At 39.9% G+C, this 15,268-nt stretch overlaps 2 protein-coding genes across 2 annotated transcripts in view; both read right to left on the bottom strand.

Annotated features, from left to right (window-relative positions):
• Nucleotides 1-15,268, bottom strand: part of LOC149262528 (UDP-glucose 6-dehydrogenase 5) — a 234,392-nt gene that overhangs the window by 18,524 nt on the left and 200,600 nt on the right. The window lies entirely within an intron of this gene.
• LOC149262529 (uncharacterized) lies at nucleotides 4,671-8,225 on the bottom strand. Its single transcript, XM_089380247.1, has one exon. It carries the CDS (start codon nucleotides 8,223-8,225, stop codon nucleotides 4,671-4,673), a length of 3,555 nt encoding a protein of 1,184 aa, XP_089236373.1.

Raw genomic sequence — 15,268 nt, 5'->3', positions numbered from 1 at the left:
GATTATTCAAAGCCTTTTAGCATTTTATCTTTTGCCTCTGATACTGCTTTAATTGTTGTCTTATTACAAAAGAATGATAATGAAGATGACCAACCTATTGCCTTTTTTAGCAAAGTTATGAGAGATACTGAGTTGATATATGATATCATTGAAAAATAAGCCTATGCCCTCGTACAAGCCTTAAAATCCTTTAGAATGTATGTCCTTCATTCCCCTATTACTGCATATGTCCCAAATAATGTTGTCAAAACTGTCTTGACACAACCTAGTACAGATGGTAGGAGAGGAAGATGGATTGCATAAATACTAGAATTTGATTTAGATATCAAATCTACTAAGTTGGTGAAAGGACAAAAATTAACCAAACTCTTGGATGAATCAAATTGTAAAGTTATAGGAATCAATACTATCATGCAAGTATCAGGAGAGAAAAATACACACGAACCTTCTCAAAGTTCAGGAGAGAAGAATACACAATAACCTTCCTCTACTACAGATTCAACTCCTCTTCCACTTCATATTGATGAAAAGCTCTTATTATCTGAATGGTATGTTGATACTATACATTTTTGTTGAATTAAGGATTTTGTGATCCATATCAAGTTTTTGAGACATGTTTTCGGTGATAATCACATCAAAATTCATTTGTCGACACATTTCGAACTAGCAAGTGTGGCTCATCGTCAGGACAAGATGAAGAATCAGATCGTGGTAACAAGTTAAATAGAGAGACCGACCATTCAAATGGCTGGAAAGAAACAACTACTTTTGACCAAAAGAAACTGCTACATTTGACTGGACTAAGAGTTAAGGAAATATTTATTCATTAATTATTTAATTAGTTAATTTGCTTCTTAGATTAAATAATTAATTAATAAATATTTCCCTAACTCCTGTTCCAGTCAAATGTAGTTGAAACCCAGTCAAATGTAACCGTTTCTTTCGGTCAAAATTAGTTGTTTCTTTCCAGTCGTTTGAATGGTCAATCTCTCTATTTAACTTGTTACCATGATCTGATTCTTCATCTTATCCTAACGATGAACCACACTTGTTGGTTCGAAATGCGCTGTCAAATGAATTTTGATGTGATTATCACCGAAAACATGTCTAAAAAAAATTATACATTTTCTTCTTGATTTTGAGTATCCTCTTGGATTCACAAAAAATCAATGCAGAACCATCATATTAAAGGCTGTGAAATATTGTATCATCAATGCTAACCTGTATTGGAAAGATCCATTGAATATCCTTTTTTTATATCCAACTGAAAATGAAACAGAAGGTGTTATAGAACAATTTCGTGAAGGTATATGTGGAAGACATTATGCTTGGAGAGAAACATCATACAAAATTTTGAGAGAGGGTTTTTATTGGCCAAAGTTGTTTTCACAAGTTGGAGCAAAGGTCAAAAGTTGTATTCCATGTCAGATATTTGTTGGGAAGCAAAGGTTAGCAACACTTCCACTTGTTCTAGTATTGATTCAAGCACTTTTTTACAGTGGGAATTAGATTTCATAGGAGAGATAATTCCAACATCCAGTAATCAACACAGATGGATCCTAACTGCTACAGACTACTTCACAAAGTGGGTAGAAACCATCCCTATCAAGAACACAACATGTATTGTTGTCATCAAATTCATTGAAGAAAATATATTATCCAGATTTGTTGTCCACAACAGATAGTCATTGATAATGCACAAGCATTCAACAATGTTAAAATGATAGAATTTCGCCAAAAGTATTAGATTTTATAGCATCATTCTACCCCGTATTACCCTCAAGGAAATGGATTGGCAAAATCATCAAATAAGAGTTTGATCAAGGTCATCAAGAAGGTACTCTCAGATCATAAGAGGAATTGGGATAGTCATCTCAAGTATGCAGTTTGGGCTAACTGAATTTCACTTAAGAGATCAACTAGTAAATCCCATTTTCAACTTGTCTATGGCACTGAGGCCATTTTTCATACACAACTAGCTTTTCCTGTTATGATTTTTTTACAGGAATCATATGAAGAATCTGATGATTTTTCAATAACAATCAATCATATCATTGATTTAAATCAAGACATAGATGAAGTTCAGTACAAGCTTCACTAACACCAAAACAAGATGAAAAGTGTGTTTGACGTGAAGGCTAGAGAAAGAGACTTCAGGCAAGGAGATTAAGCCTTAAAAGGGGATGTCCGAAGAGAGGAAAGAGGAAAACATGGTAAATTTGATAATCTCTGGTTAGGACCATTTAGCATTGTAGAAGTCAAGGGAAATAATATTTTTATCTTATATAATCTGGAAGGAATATATTCTTCATTGTCTGTCAATGGACAATATCTTAAACACTATATTCAATATTGAAGTTACTACAGTCATAGCCCATTGTAAATTACCTATTTTATTTACAGTTTGTTGTCAGGTGTGATTTTCACAGCAAAGACTCCATAGCTCAAGGAGAAGGCACTAGGTCTGCATGTTCTCTGCATCCCATAGGGGGAAGCAGCCCCCATATGGAGCTGATGTTATAACTTGCCTTGTATTTTACATTTATTTGTTGAAAAAAGAAAGAAAAATAATATATATATATATATATATATATATATATATAGACAAAATGAAAAGGGTAAAAAAATATGTATATAGAAAAATGACAGAAAATAAAAAATATGGAAGAAAAAGAATAAATCCCAAGAAATATTCAAAAATGCACGCTAGTTTCAATGCCGCACATTATGTTAATTAGTTGCTTAATTAGTTTAAACATAATTAAATGACTAATTATAGTTTTGGTAAAGTCAACTTGATGTTTTGTCACATTATGTAATAAGAGCACTCTTATCAACCGCCAAGATGGTCCCTGCCCAGGTCAATGGCTAGGAAAGCACTTCGGACCCCCCACGGCTCTAACGTTTAACCGGGGGGTTTGAAAAGTTATTTCAAATAAGCCGCCAATGCAACGTGTCCGCTCCTCATTCATTTCAGACCCCCCCTCCATGAACCACTTACCACCCCCCTCCCCCTCGAAAACCATCGTTGATCGTTACCACTCCCTCCAAAAAGATAAATCCACTCCACCTTCGCCATCTATCCACTTTTCATTCAATGATCAATTAACCATTATCCATCCATTTAATCTTCTCGATTGTTGTCATCTCGTAATAAATGTCCCACTCCCATAACAGAAATCCCCTGCAAACAATTAATCCCCCCATTCCATAAATAAACACATGCTTTAATTCTATTCTTTTATGCATTCCCTTTGTAAGTTGCATGCCTAGGCCTAGTACAACCAGTCCAGGATGAAAAGTGCTTTTTTTTTTTTTTTTAAACATGATCAGGTACTTATATATTATAAAAATTGCTAGGAGCCAAGTCCTGTTACATATGTAAGGAGAAATAGATAAGGAGAAGTCCAAAAAGGGTTCGCAGACCCTGACTTCTTATAGGAAAACTTGAGAAGAACAGATTGAAAAAGAAAACGACTGTATAGCCTTACAAACAGACCTGCGAGAAGACAAAATTTACAAGTCATTAGGCAGATTGCTAAAGCTGATTGACAGAGTCATCAATCTGAGGTTCTTTCTTAACACTAGCTCTGGTTGAGGTCTCAGCTTGCATACTCTGAGTGATAGATTTGATATGAGCGATTGCTTCCTCCATGTGGTTACATTTTTCCTTTAGGCTTTCTATCTCTGCTTTTTGTTTTTCCAACTTCTTTCTCTTTGATCTGCTATCTGCTTGAAAGTCCTCTTTGAGCTCATTGAAATGTTTGACGAACCTTGCTATCATAAAGCAATGTGCTTTACATAACGTGCAGCTGCTGTTTGCAATCACTCTGTCCAGAGGATTCTCGGGTTGCTCTCTGTTTTCCGGATTCTCAGCTTGCTCTCTGTTTTCCGGAATCTCAGCCATATCAGGGGAGCTATTGGGGAAGGGGATGCAATGCAGGGACAGGGATAAGGGACTGGGGTAGTAAAGAAGGAGAGGGAGACCGGAAGAAAATGGGGAGAATGCCAAGAAGAGGGAATAGACCAGAGAAGGAACCACGCATAAGAAGAAAGACCGAGCTCTGAGATTTACCAAACGATCGTGCAGATGAAGAACAACCGAGCAGATGACGAACGACCAAGCTTGGAGATTGCTGAAGAAACCCCTGGAAGCTTTAGTAGGCGGTCTCACGACTGTGTTGAACTGTTGGCGGCCTCGCTTGCTGCAGAACTTCTTGAGCTGATTACCAAATACAGGACCTTTATTCTCCTGCGAGTATAAGAGCGAGTTTCTGATGTGCTCGTAGAGAGAGAGGTTCATGGATATATAAAGCGGAGAGGTGAGTTGAGCTAGCAGAGAGGACGACGTAAACTCGATGATCTGGCCGGGCTTGGGATCAGACTTAAAATCTTTGTAGCAGTCTATGGAGATTTTGAAAAGACTCCTACCTAAATTCTGCGTGAGAGAGTCACGAGAAAACTGGGAGATCGAGATCTTGTGATCGGTCCAAAATGATTGAGTGGCAAACATGGAGAAGGGAGGATCGGAGTCCAAGACATGACAGACTGCGTGCGACTTGACTGAATTTGGCCAGAGAGCACAAGAGGAAGTATGGAGAATGATGAGACATGAGATCGGGAATATACTGATATGACTAGTCAAAGGGTTTGAAAGGCAGCTAAGCCAACTACGGGATCGGTTTTTCATATATGGATTCATTTTCCCTGACTTGACCGATCTGTCTGTTGGATGCCTTAGTGGCATAGTGATCCGCTTCTGTATTGTTGTCTCTTAGGACATGTTTGAAGGTCGTGTCCCCCATTTCTCTGATGTTGTCCGCAATCCTGAGCTTTACATTATTAAGGGCCTCTTTTTTAAATTCTGTCCCCGACACCATAGCTGCAATAACGATGGCCGAGTCTCCCAGTATGACTGGATTCCTAATTCTCAGCCGATTCAGGATGATGGTGCCTAAGTAAAGGTTGTACGCTTCTGCCATATTATTGGACATTTGGCCCAATCCCCATTCATAGCTTACAAGAATTTTGCCTTGACTGTCCTTTATAATGCCCCCTGCTCCAGCTTCCCCCGGGTTATTTTTAGAGGCACCATCGAAATGCAAAGTGGGGTGATTCTGGTCTAAAATCCATTGACTTACTTCTTCCTTTGTGCCTCTGAGCTTCCAGTGGATTCTTCTCGTGCATGCTTTGGGGTGAGCTAGATGGTTGTTGCTGTAGTTGATGCAGAATTTGTTGTACCATTCCATCTCTTCTTTGTGCCAGCTTGATTGATCTGGGGGAGCGACCAAGTTTGCACTTATTGTTTCAGATATGAGCGCTGTAGTTTTTGCCAGTATACGGGCAGGGTTGGGCTTCTTGTTATTGAAAATACAGTTATTCCTAGCTAGCCAGATTTGCCAACTAAGAGTAGCTGGGATGCATTTCCACAAACGGATGATGTTGTTTTTACCTTTCTTAGGAAAAGGGTAACATTTTGCCCAGTTTTTTTGGAGAGAAGATAGCTGATCAAAAGTCTCTTCAATTTCCATTGGTCTGACAATCTGGGTCCAGCAGCTTTGGGCGAGAGGACAGTGGAAGAAAAGATGATGACTACTCTCCTCCTCAGCGCGGCAGAAGCAACATATTGAGGGCCCCAAGATCCCTCTTTTCCTTAGGTTTTCAGCTGTGAGAACCTTTCCTTTGAGGAGAGTCCAATTGAAATGTTTGACCTTTGGTATGCACTCTGATTTCCAAACAGTTGTATAGAGGTTCCATTTGGCTGTTGAAGTGGATGCCTGGAGAAATTTGTAGCCCTCTTTGACAGTGAATTTTCCTCCGCTTGGCTCCCAGATGTACCTATCTTCAGCCCCTATGTTGGTGGGAGCGGCGCCTGTGAGAGAGACCTTGAGATTGGACCATAGATCTCTGAGTTCATTGGGAATTTGAAGGTCCTTCCAGCCCTGCCAGATGTTTTGGTCCCATATTGAAATATCATACAAGGAGATTAAATTTTTAGCTTCCATCCAAATTTGCAGAGGCCTGAGGTTTTGGAGGAGGTTTCTTGGTTTGGCGCCCATGATTCTATCAGTCCAAATATTGACCTCCTTGCCGTTTCTAGGCACTTTGGAAATGTTCTCTCTGAATTGTGGGAGGACTTTTTTAATGAGCTTCCAAACAGGGGTGCAAGATCTTTCAGCTATTGTTTCGGAAAGGAGATTAGAGTTTGGTCCATTAAGATATTTCCTTTTCAAAACCTCCACCCACCAAGAGCCTTTGCCGATGAGGATTCTCCAAATCAGTTTAAAGCCCATAGCACGGTTGGAGAGGCTCGGGATTTTAATGGCTAGTCCACCCTTTTCATAGGGAAGAATAACTTGATCCCATTTGACAAGGCTGAATTTTTTAGACTCTTGCTTTCCCCCCTGCCAGAGGAAGCTTCTCATTAATAGTTCCATGTGCTTGTGTATACTGGTGGGAGCCAAGGTGACCGCATACTGGTAGATGGGGAGGGCAGAGAGGATAGCCTTTATAAGGGTCGTTCTACCAGCTAGATTTAGCCAAGAAACTCCCCAACTTTGAAGGAGACCTCTCATCTTTTCTATATGTTTGGCCCAAATCTCAGCCTTGACTGCTTCTTTGGCTAGAGGCAGACCTAGATAAGAGAAGTAACTCCAATTCCTTTGCACTGGGATGTCCAGTATCAAAGAGATTCTTTGCCTGATTTGGTCAGAGACATTCCAGGTATAAATCTTGCATTTTTTATTATTCAGCATCCCTCCTGAGGCTGCTAGGAAGGCGTCCAAGACTTTCTTGAATCTTTTTGCCATTAGACTTGAGGCTCCCCCAATGAGAAGAGTATCATCCGCAAAGAGCGAATGGTTAATTTCTTTAGTCCCTCTTTCTATACCAATTCCAGTGATCTCTTTTTGCTTGCGGAGATTTTCTAAGTGAATGCTCAAAGTTTCCGCCATAATGATGTATAAGAAGGGAGAGAGAGGGAAGCCTTGCCTCAATCCCCTGGTGCTTCTAAAGTACCTGCTTGGATGGCCATTAATCAGGGGAGCAGTCCAGGGATTGGAGATGCATCTAGTGATGATGCTTGTAAAATTTTCTGAGATCCCAAATTTTTTGAGGACTGTTGTTAGGAAGTTGTGGTCAACTCTATCAAATGCATTTGCCATGTCGAGTTTGATTATCATGCCTCGTTCCTTCCTGCTGATGCTGCTGTGGATTGCCTCTTGAATCAATATGACATTATCTGTGATTTGCCTGTGGGGAACAAATCCCCCTTGGTTCTCTGAGATTAAATGAGGAAGGAGCTTTTTGAGCCTATTGGCAAGAATTTTGGTGACGATCTTGTAAGAGACGTTACAAAGGGAGATTGGCCGGAAGTGGTCAAAGGAACGAGGGTTAACGTCCTTAGGGATGAGAGCAAGGTGTGAGGATTTGGTGTTTTCTCCCATCTTGTGATTTTTAAAGACATTTTTAACCATCCGCACAAAATATTTTTTGATTGTATCCCAATGATTTCGGTAAAAGGACACTGTGAATCCATTAGGGCCCAGGGCCTTATCCTGTTGCATAGTGAAAGTTGCCGATCTGATTTCCTCTTCTATGACATCCTGGTCCAGATCTCTATTTTGAGAGTCTGAGATTTTACTCTCTACAGTGCTGAGAGAGTCAGAGCTATCTGACTGCTGAGGGACTGCTGTAAGAAGAGACTTAAAATGATTGTAAGCTGCCTCTTTAATTTCTTCTTGGACACTGATCTCTTTCCCTTCTGCCTCTATTTTATCTATCTGATTTTCGGCGCGCCTGAGCTTTATGTTGTTATGGAAGAAAGAGGTATTTTTGTCTCCAGCCCTCAACCACAGGCACCTCGATTTCTGCCTTTGTTCCTCTTCCTCAGCTCTATTTTTTCTATATGGCTCCTTGTACATTTCATTTTTGTGGATTATATCTTCATTTGTGAATTGGTTGTTCTCCTTTTCTTTATTCCACTGCTCCATCTGCATATAAAGATCCACTTTTTTCCTCTTCTCCGTTGCTGCGTTTTCCTTAGCCCACTGTTTGATGACTGCTCTTAGGGATTTTAATTTGGTTTCCCAGATGTAATGAGGCGATCCCAATACTTCCTTGGCCCACTGTTTTTGTATGAGGGAACGAAAATCTTCTTTAAAATCCCAGATTTTGTTGTATTTGAAGGGGAGAGGCCCCAAGTTTCTCCCTTTTTCCAAATTCATCACCACAGGTTTGTGATCAGAGGCCGAAGCTTGAATAATTTTGCTCTTAATAGAAGAGAAGTTTGTTGCGATTCTTTCCTGCACGAGAAATCTATCTAACCTCTCTTTGATATTGTGGCAGCCTGTTCTTTTGTTACTCCATGTATATTTCCCGTTGAAGGGGGGTATGTCAATGAGATTATAGGTCTGGATTATAGCCTCCAGCGCCTCTCTTGAAGGATCCGCATGGAAGTTTCCTCCAAGCTTTTCATCCACATTTCTTATTAGATTCAGGTCTCCTCCCAGAATTATGCTCCTGTCATGAGAGGACTGTAAATCTAAGGATAATGAGTCCCAGCAGGTTGCTTTATCCCGATAATGGTTTGGAGCGTAGATGTTGTATATGTTGAAGACTTCTTGAGAGACTTTGTTTTTGAGTTCTGTTCTTATCCACCAACTGCAAGATTGGAGGTTGATGTGATCCCTTTTATTCTTGTTCCAGAGTGTTCCTATGCCTCCTGAGGCACCTTCTGAACCTATTGAGTAACCTTCAAAATTTTTGAATCTTTTGACTTGTTTTTGAAAATCTTGGTCTGAGATTTTGGTCTCCTGGATAAGGACGAAGTCTGGCTGCTCCTAATTTATTAAGTCACGGACTGCATTTATTTTTGAGGAGAAGCCCATCCCCCTACAGTTCCAAGAGACCAGATTCATCATTTACCAGATTTTGGGTGAGTCCCGCTCCTCTCCTTTGTTTTTTCCCCGCTTCCTTTTTGCCTGTCTAGGTAGGAATCCATTGGTTGTTGTGCTCCAGTAGCCATCTCTTTCGCTGCTGCCTCATCTCTGAGTTCTTTATTTGACTTTCTACCTGCCTTTCTTGGGGGATCTGAGGGAAGGCTGGTTTCTTTTAGTTTATTTCTTGTGAGTATTCTCTCTATTGTTGGAGGAGGAGAGGGCAGAGGGATCGAGGGGGAGGAGATGACAGCTAATGAATTGTCGCGGGGGGAAGGGGGAGGGGAAGAGGGGTCTTCAACTTCCAGAGATTCAAAGGGGTTGGAGGTGGAGGGAAAGGAGGGGGTTGAGCTAGTGGGAGGAGGAGGGGGAGGGGGGAGGGTTTCCGGGGAGGGCTTAGAACTAGGCCCTTGAGAGGGGGAAGGTTTTTTCTTTTTTACTTGTTCCCAGGGGCGGTCCGGAGATTCTTCATTTTCAATGGGTTCATTTAATTTTGACTTGCTACATCTATTTGCGAAATGTCCATATTCGTGACACACCTTGCATTTGAAGGGTAGTTGCTTGTAGTCCAGCTGTTGGATGTGCGTCCATTGATCGACCTTGATCTTGATAGCTTCCAACATGCCTTTCCTGAGATCTACTTCTACGCAAATCCTGGCACACGCATGCATGTTCTCCCTTGCCTCAGATCTGTCGATGTATTTGCCGACTGCATTCCCTATTGCCTTTACTTATTCATCCCCCCCAGTAATGGAGCGGTAAATGTGGGAGGCAGACCTAGACCGGAACTGCATTTGGGATGTCCATTTCCGGATCGAAGTCTGGTGTCCATCTGTTCAGATAGAGGCCTCTTGAATCCATAAAGTAAGGGCCGTTTCTGAATATGAGATTCCTGTCCTCTTTTGTTTCAAAAAGAAATGTGTAATAGCCCCTTCCACAAAATCTGATGGCTATTTTCCCTTGAGTCATTGCATTCCAGTTGCGTTCCACCCATTTTTGAACTGATCTTGGAGAAGGCCAAAGACCAGTGAACTGTCCTACGAGACCTCTTTCAGCGAGGGTGATTGCTGATTTCCTTGGCAGGGATGGAGGGAGAGAAACCTCGGGGATTTCATCCAGTTTCTTAACAAACTTAGAGACTGAGGGACGAGTTCTTGAAGAAGCATTGTCAGGGATCAACGAAGCGAACAGTTCTTCGTGGTTCTCTGGATCTGGAGGGGGGGGGCGTTCCCAGCCATTCAAGACTGAGAAGCCAGCGCAAAAGGGACGAGAGCAGAGGTATGGGCCCCAGCGCAGGACCGGGCAGGAGGCCCGAGGGTGAAAGCAACGTGCGCGGGAGAGAGAAGGGCAAAGGGCTGGCGGCAGCCCTGCCAGGCAGAGCCTGGAGAGCAGAACCAGGCAAGCGCGGGAGGAGTTTTTTGAAAATCGCCTCCAGCCAAGATCCGAAACCAAGAAATCATGAAAAGCGCTTCTTTCATCACCGCAAAAATTTGGTAATTACCTGGTAAACATAACTTTTTACCTAATTATCCTTTCAACATGTCTTCCAAAGGAAAATCTAAAATGGTAGAGGAAAATCTAATGATGCCCCCTGTCATAGACTTAGATAGATTACCCCTAGTTGACCAGGAGTATAAAATTGTTGAAACCTAATTTCAGTTCGATCTATATGAACTCCATAATTGGGCCAAACAGAAATTCCTTGATTCCAGTGATGAATTGAGCATGTGGGACTCCTTCTTGACTCAATTCATCCTTCCTCAGACCCATTTCTTTCCAGAAGTATAACCTGGTGCCTGTTGACCACTATGTGTCAACGAACCATAGCAGTACACCCCCTTTTTTCACAAAATGAATAGCGGATGATTGATGTGTCTGCGTCGTCCAACTATCATCATGAGCCTGACTTCCAAGATGTTATGTAAACCCATTCTGCATATGTATAATGTAAATAATCTTAGCAGACCCATGACATGTATGTAACGGCCTGGGTAAACCTACCTTTCTAGTGACGATCTCCATTCTAGGAGGTTTTCCATCTCACCGATTCATTTTCGAATGGTCGATGTATTTTTTCCCTCCAGTCTTACCAAAAAGTTGGAATGGATTTTATTGCTAGGTTTTTAGGTGAGTCCTAGTGTTCTAGATCGAGTCTATCTAAAAGTGATTTGGGAATAATCCTAACTATTTGGTTAGATTATTTTATTACAAATTACTTGGTCTATTGGATTATATTTTTGTCGCAAAAATGGGTAATCTTTGAGTGTTAGGTCCCTATAATACTAGTGATTACCCCATTACTATTGTAGTTGTATCCCTTATTAATATTGTTGTGCCCCTATTGTCCCCATATTGTTATTACTGTGCCCCTTAGAATCCCTCTATTGTTATTTTTGTGCCTTTATATTATTATTGTTAGGTCGGCTGGGCTATATTGTGACTCCTTAGACTCCTATATATAGAAAGGAGGTTTTGTCATTTGAATCATAAAAGACTCATTAATTTGTGTAATGTAAAGGAAGTTTCCCCCTCAAAGAGGCTGAATTCTAAGGCATTGATCTATCTTTTCTATCTTTTTTTGAGCTGGTTTCATAACATTTGGTATCAAAGCTTTGGATTCTAGGATTTCGCTGCTCCAAATAGGTCATTGTGGCATTTTCGCTATAAATTTTTTTCTGCAACGTTTCAGAAGCAAAAAAAAACCCATTTGAGATGAAATCGCACTGAAGCTCGGGTCCAAATTTTAGAGCTTTTCAAACTATATATTTACGAAGATATGATATGAGGAAGTTGGTCTTTTTGCAGACTCCTGAATTACATTCCAAACAGGTGACCTGGGGAAAATCATCATAACTTTCTCTCTGAGCATCAGATTGAAATTTCTTAAGAAGGTATAGAAAGAGAACGGATTGTAGTTTCTCATATATACTTTTCAGAGCCAAAGGTCGAAACAAGGACATGTGGCACATCGTACAAGTTCGCTCTACTGAACTAGTCTATAATCAGGTCACTGTGGGAGATTTGGCATAACTCTTCCTTGGAGAATCCAATTGGGATCAAACTAGTGGCATTGGAAAGAGGACACAGAGGGCTATTGCAGGTCGCAATTTCAAATCTGGATGATCTGAAATTATAGAGATACATCAGAGGCAATATCGAGCTCCTACAAAGTGAAAAAAGGTGTGTAGATTTTTAAATTTTTTTTGCTTAAGCTTGGTTTGAAAAATTATTTTGAAGGAATTCAAAGGGCATAGTAGAGAATTATTATCGGTAACTGATGCCCTGAGGAAAGAAAATGCAAACACCTAGTAAGCAACCTGAAAGCTCTAGCATGACTCATGAAGAAGAGGAAGAAATGCTACATGATATATCAAAATTACAAGACCAAGTGCAACAAATTTCACTGTCGCAAAAGCTAACAGAAGCTAAGATAAATGGCATGAAATCTAAGATAAAGGGCGTGGAAGCTAAGATTGACAATTTGAAGATAGATTTGAAGACAAATTTGACAAATTTTCTACAAGAAATACCTACTAATGGTGAAAGGGTAGTAAAGGAAACTCATGATGCGAACAAAAGAAATGTTAATCATGATTTCATAGACTCTAATGTTGGATCGAAGACCCACCATATTCCAAAAATCGATATGAGGAAGTTTGATGGCAAGGATCCCGCAACATGGATATTATAGATGGAGCAATTTTTCGATCTCAATAATGTGCAAAACACACAAAAGGTACACATTGCAACTTTATATTTGGAACCAAATCAGTTTGTATGGTATCAATAGCTTTGCTCTTGTAAACAAATTTATCACTTGGGCAATTTTATGGAAGAATTGACAGCACATTATGAGGATACAAAAAAAAACACTTTTTTTAGCCAATTGATAAGTCTCAAACAAAAGGGTTCAATAATGGAGCACATTGAGGAGTTCCAAAAATTGAACATAAGGGTAAAAAATATTCTAGAGGAGCATAGGATTGATGTGTTCATAGGGACTTTAAAGGATAATATCCAACATGATGTTCGCCTTTGGGAACCTGATTCATTAGAGAAGGCATTCAGGTTAGTAAGAAAAATTGAAAGCAAAATTATGGCAACCAGGAAGCATACCACTCACAACTATAAAGATGGAAGTATTGTTGCCCCCAGTCTTCCACAACCTATAAGGTTGACACCACAACAATTGGAAGAAAAAAGAGCAAAAGGGCTTTGTTACAGTTGTGATAGCAAATACACTAAAGGTCATAAGTGTGCTGAGAAGAAATTATTCTACATAGATTGTGAAGAGGAAGAAGAAAAGGAGCAAGAAAGGTCAAAATAAGAGGATATACTCCAGGAACAAAGCCTAGATAAAGAAGAAATGAATCTGACCATATCTTGTAATGCATTGGCTGGAATTACCACTCCTCAAACCATCAAGATAGAAGGACAAATTAAGAAGAAAAAGGTAATAGTGTTGATTGATTCAGGAAGTACCCATAATTTTATTCATTGTAAGGTAGCAAAAGAATTGAATTTCTTCCTATATCCAGCACCAGAGTGTCAAGTGATGGTTGCAAATGGAGGAACAATAAATTGCTCTGGAAAGTGCCATAATATCAAGCTATCCATGGGAGAATATGTATTGACTAGCCTAATGCTTTCAATTCCATTGGGAGGTGTTGATGTTGAACTAGGAGTCCAATGGCTACAATCCTTGGGTACAATAGCTTTTAATTTTCAAGAAATTTTCATGAAATTTTATGCGGAAGGAAAGGAATTTGAATTAAGGGGTATTGCAGGGAAACCGGGAAAGATAATCAGCTCTAACGGTATGACAAAGCTTCTAAAAAAGGAACAAAGAGGTGTAATTGCACAATTATGTTCACTAGATGTTTCCACATCGAAATCATCTATTTCTCCAGATCTCCAAAAAGTCTTGGACAATCATTCCAAGGTATTTGAGCCTCCCAAAGGTCTCCCACCTATTCGTGATCATGATCATGCTATTCATCTGATTCCAAGAAGTGTTCCTCAAAACATCAGGCTGTACAGATATCCTTATGCCCAAAAGAGTGAAATTGAATGTATGGTTGCAGAAATGCTAGAGGCCGGTATAATTCAACCTAGTCAAAGTTCTTTCTCTGCTCCAGTAGTATTGGTGCACAAGAAGGATGGATCATGGCGCATGTGTCCGGATTATAGGGAGCTCAACAAGCTCACTATTAAAGATAATTTTCTCATTCCTGTCATTGATGAATTACTGGATGAATTGCATGGATCAATTTACTTCACCAAGTTGGATCTTCGTTCAGGATATCATCAAATCAGAATGAAGACTAAAGACATTCCAAAAACAACATTTAGAACTCATGAGGGTCATTATGAATTTTTGGTCATGCCTTTTGGCCTTACCAATGCACCTTCTACATTTCAAGGTTTGATGAATTCCATTTTCAAACTCTTCCTTAGAAAATTAGTGTTAGTATTTTTTGATGATATACTAATCTACAGCAAGTCTTGGAAGGATCATGTTGAACATGTTGGCAGGGTGCTACAACTATTGGAGTAGAAACAACTATATGCAAAAAGATCCAAATGTTTCTTTGGAGTACAAGAGGTGGAATATCTGGGTCATATTATATCTCATGAAGGAGTTAAGGTAGACCCTAGCAAAAGAAAAGCCATTAGGGAATGGAAAATCCCCACATCCATAAAGCATCTGCGAGGATTTCTTGGGTTGACAGGGTATTATCGTAAGTTTGTTAAGAATTATGGGAGAATAGCAGCACCTCTAACAACATTATTGAAGAAAGATGCATTTTCATGGACTCCAGAAGCAATAAGGGCCTTTGAACATCTTAAAGAGGCAATGTGCCAAGCATTGGTATTAGCTACACCGGACTTCACAAAAACCTTTATTGTGGAATGTGATGCTTCAGGAAATGGAATTGGTGCTGTTTTAATGCAAGATGAAAGACCCATTTCTTTTGAAAGTCATCCAATCAAGGGAAAGTTTTTACACAAAGCTATTTATGAGAAGGAAATGTTGGCAATACTACATGCACTTAAGAAATGGCAACCCTACCTAATGGGAAGACACTTCAAGGTAAAAACGGATCATGATAGCCTTAAATACTTTTTAGAACAAAGATTATCCTCTGAAGAGAAACAAAAGTGGGTCACAAAGATGTTGGGTTATGACTTTGAAATCATCTACAAAAAAGGGAATCAAAATGTGGTGGCAAATGCACTCTCAAGAAAGGATGAGGATGTGGAAGCATTGTTGTGCGACATTTATATTATCCAGTTGGATTACATAAATGAAGCAAGGGAGGAATGGAAGA

Source organism: Pinus tabuliformis, chromosome 6 (genome assembly GCF_031772625.1).
Source record: "Pinus tabuliformis cultivar Carrire ecotype Pingquan chromosome 6, CPIR1, whole genome shotgun sequence".
Lineage (NCBI taxonomy): Eukaryota > Viridiplantae > Streptophyta > Pinopsida > Pinales > Pinaceae > Pinus > Pinus tabuliformis.
This window is presented reverse-complemented; position numbering and strand designations above follow the sequence as displayed.

Bases quoted from the DNA above. Each gene is read 5' to 3' on its own strand.
- LOC149262529 (XM_089380247.1), bottom strand. From the start codon at position 8,225: ATGAATTTGGAAAAAGGGAGAAACTTGGGGCCTCTCCCCTTCAAATAC.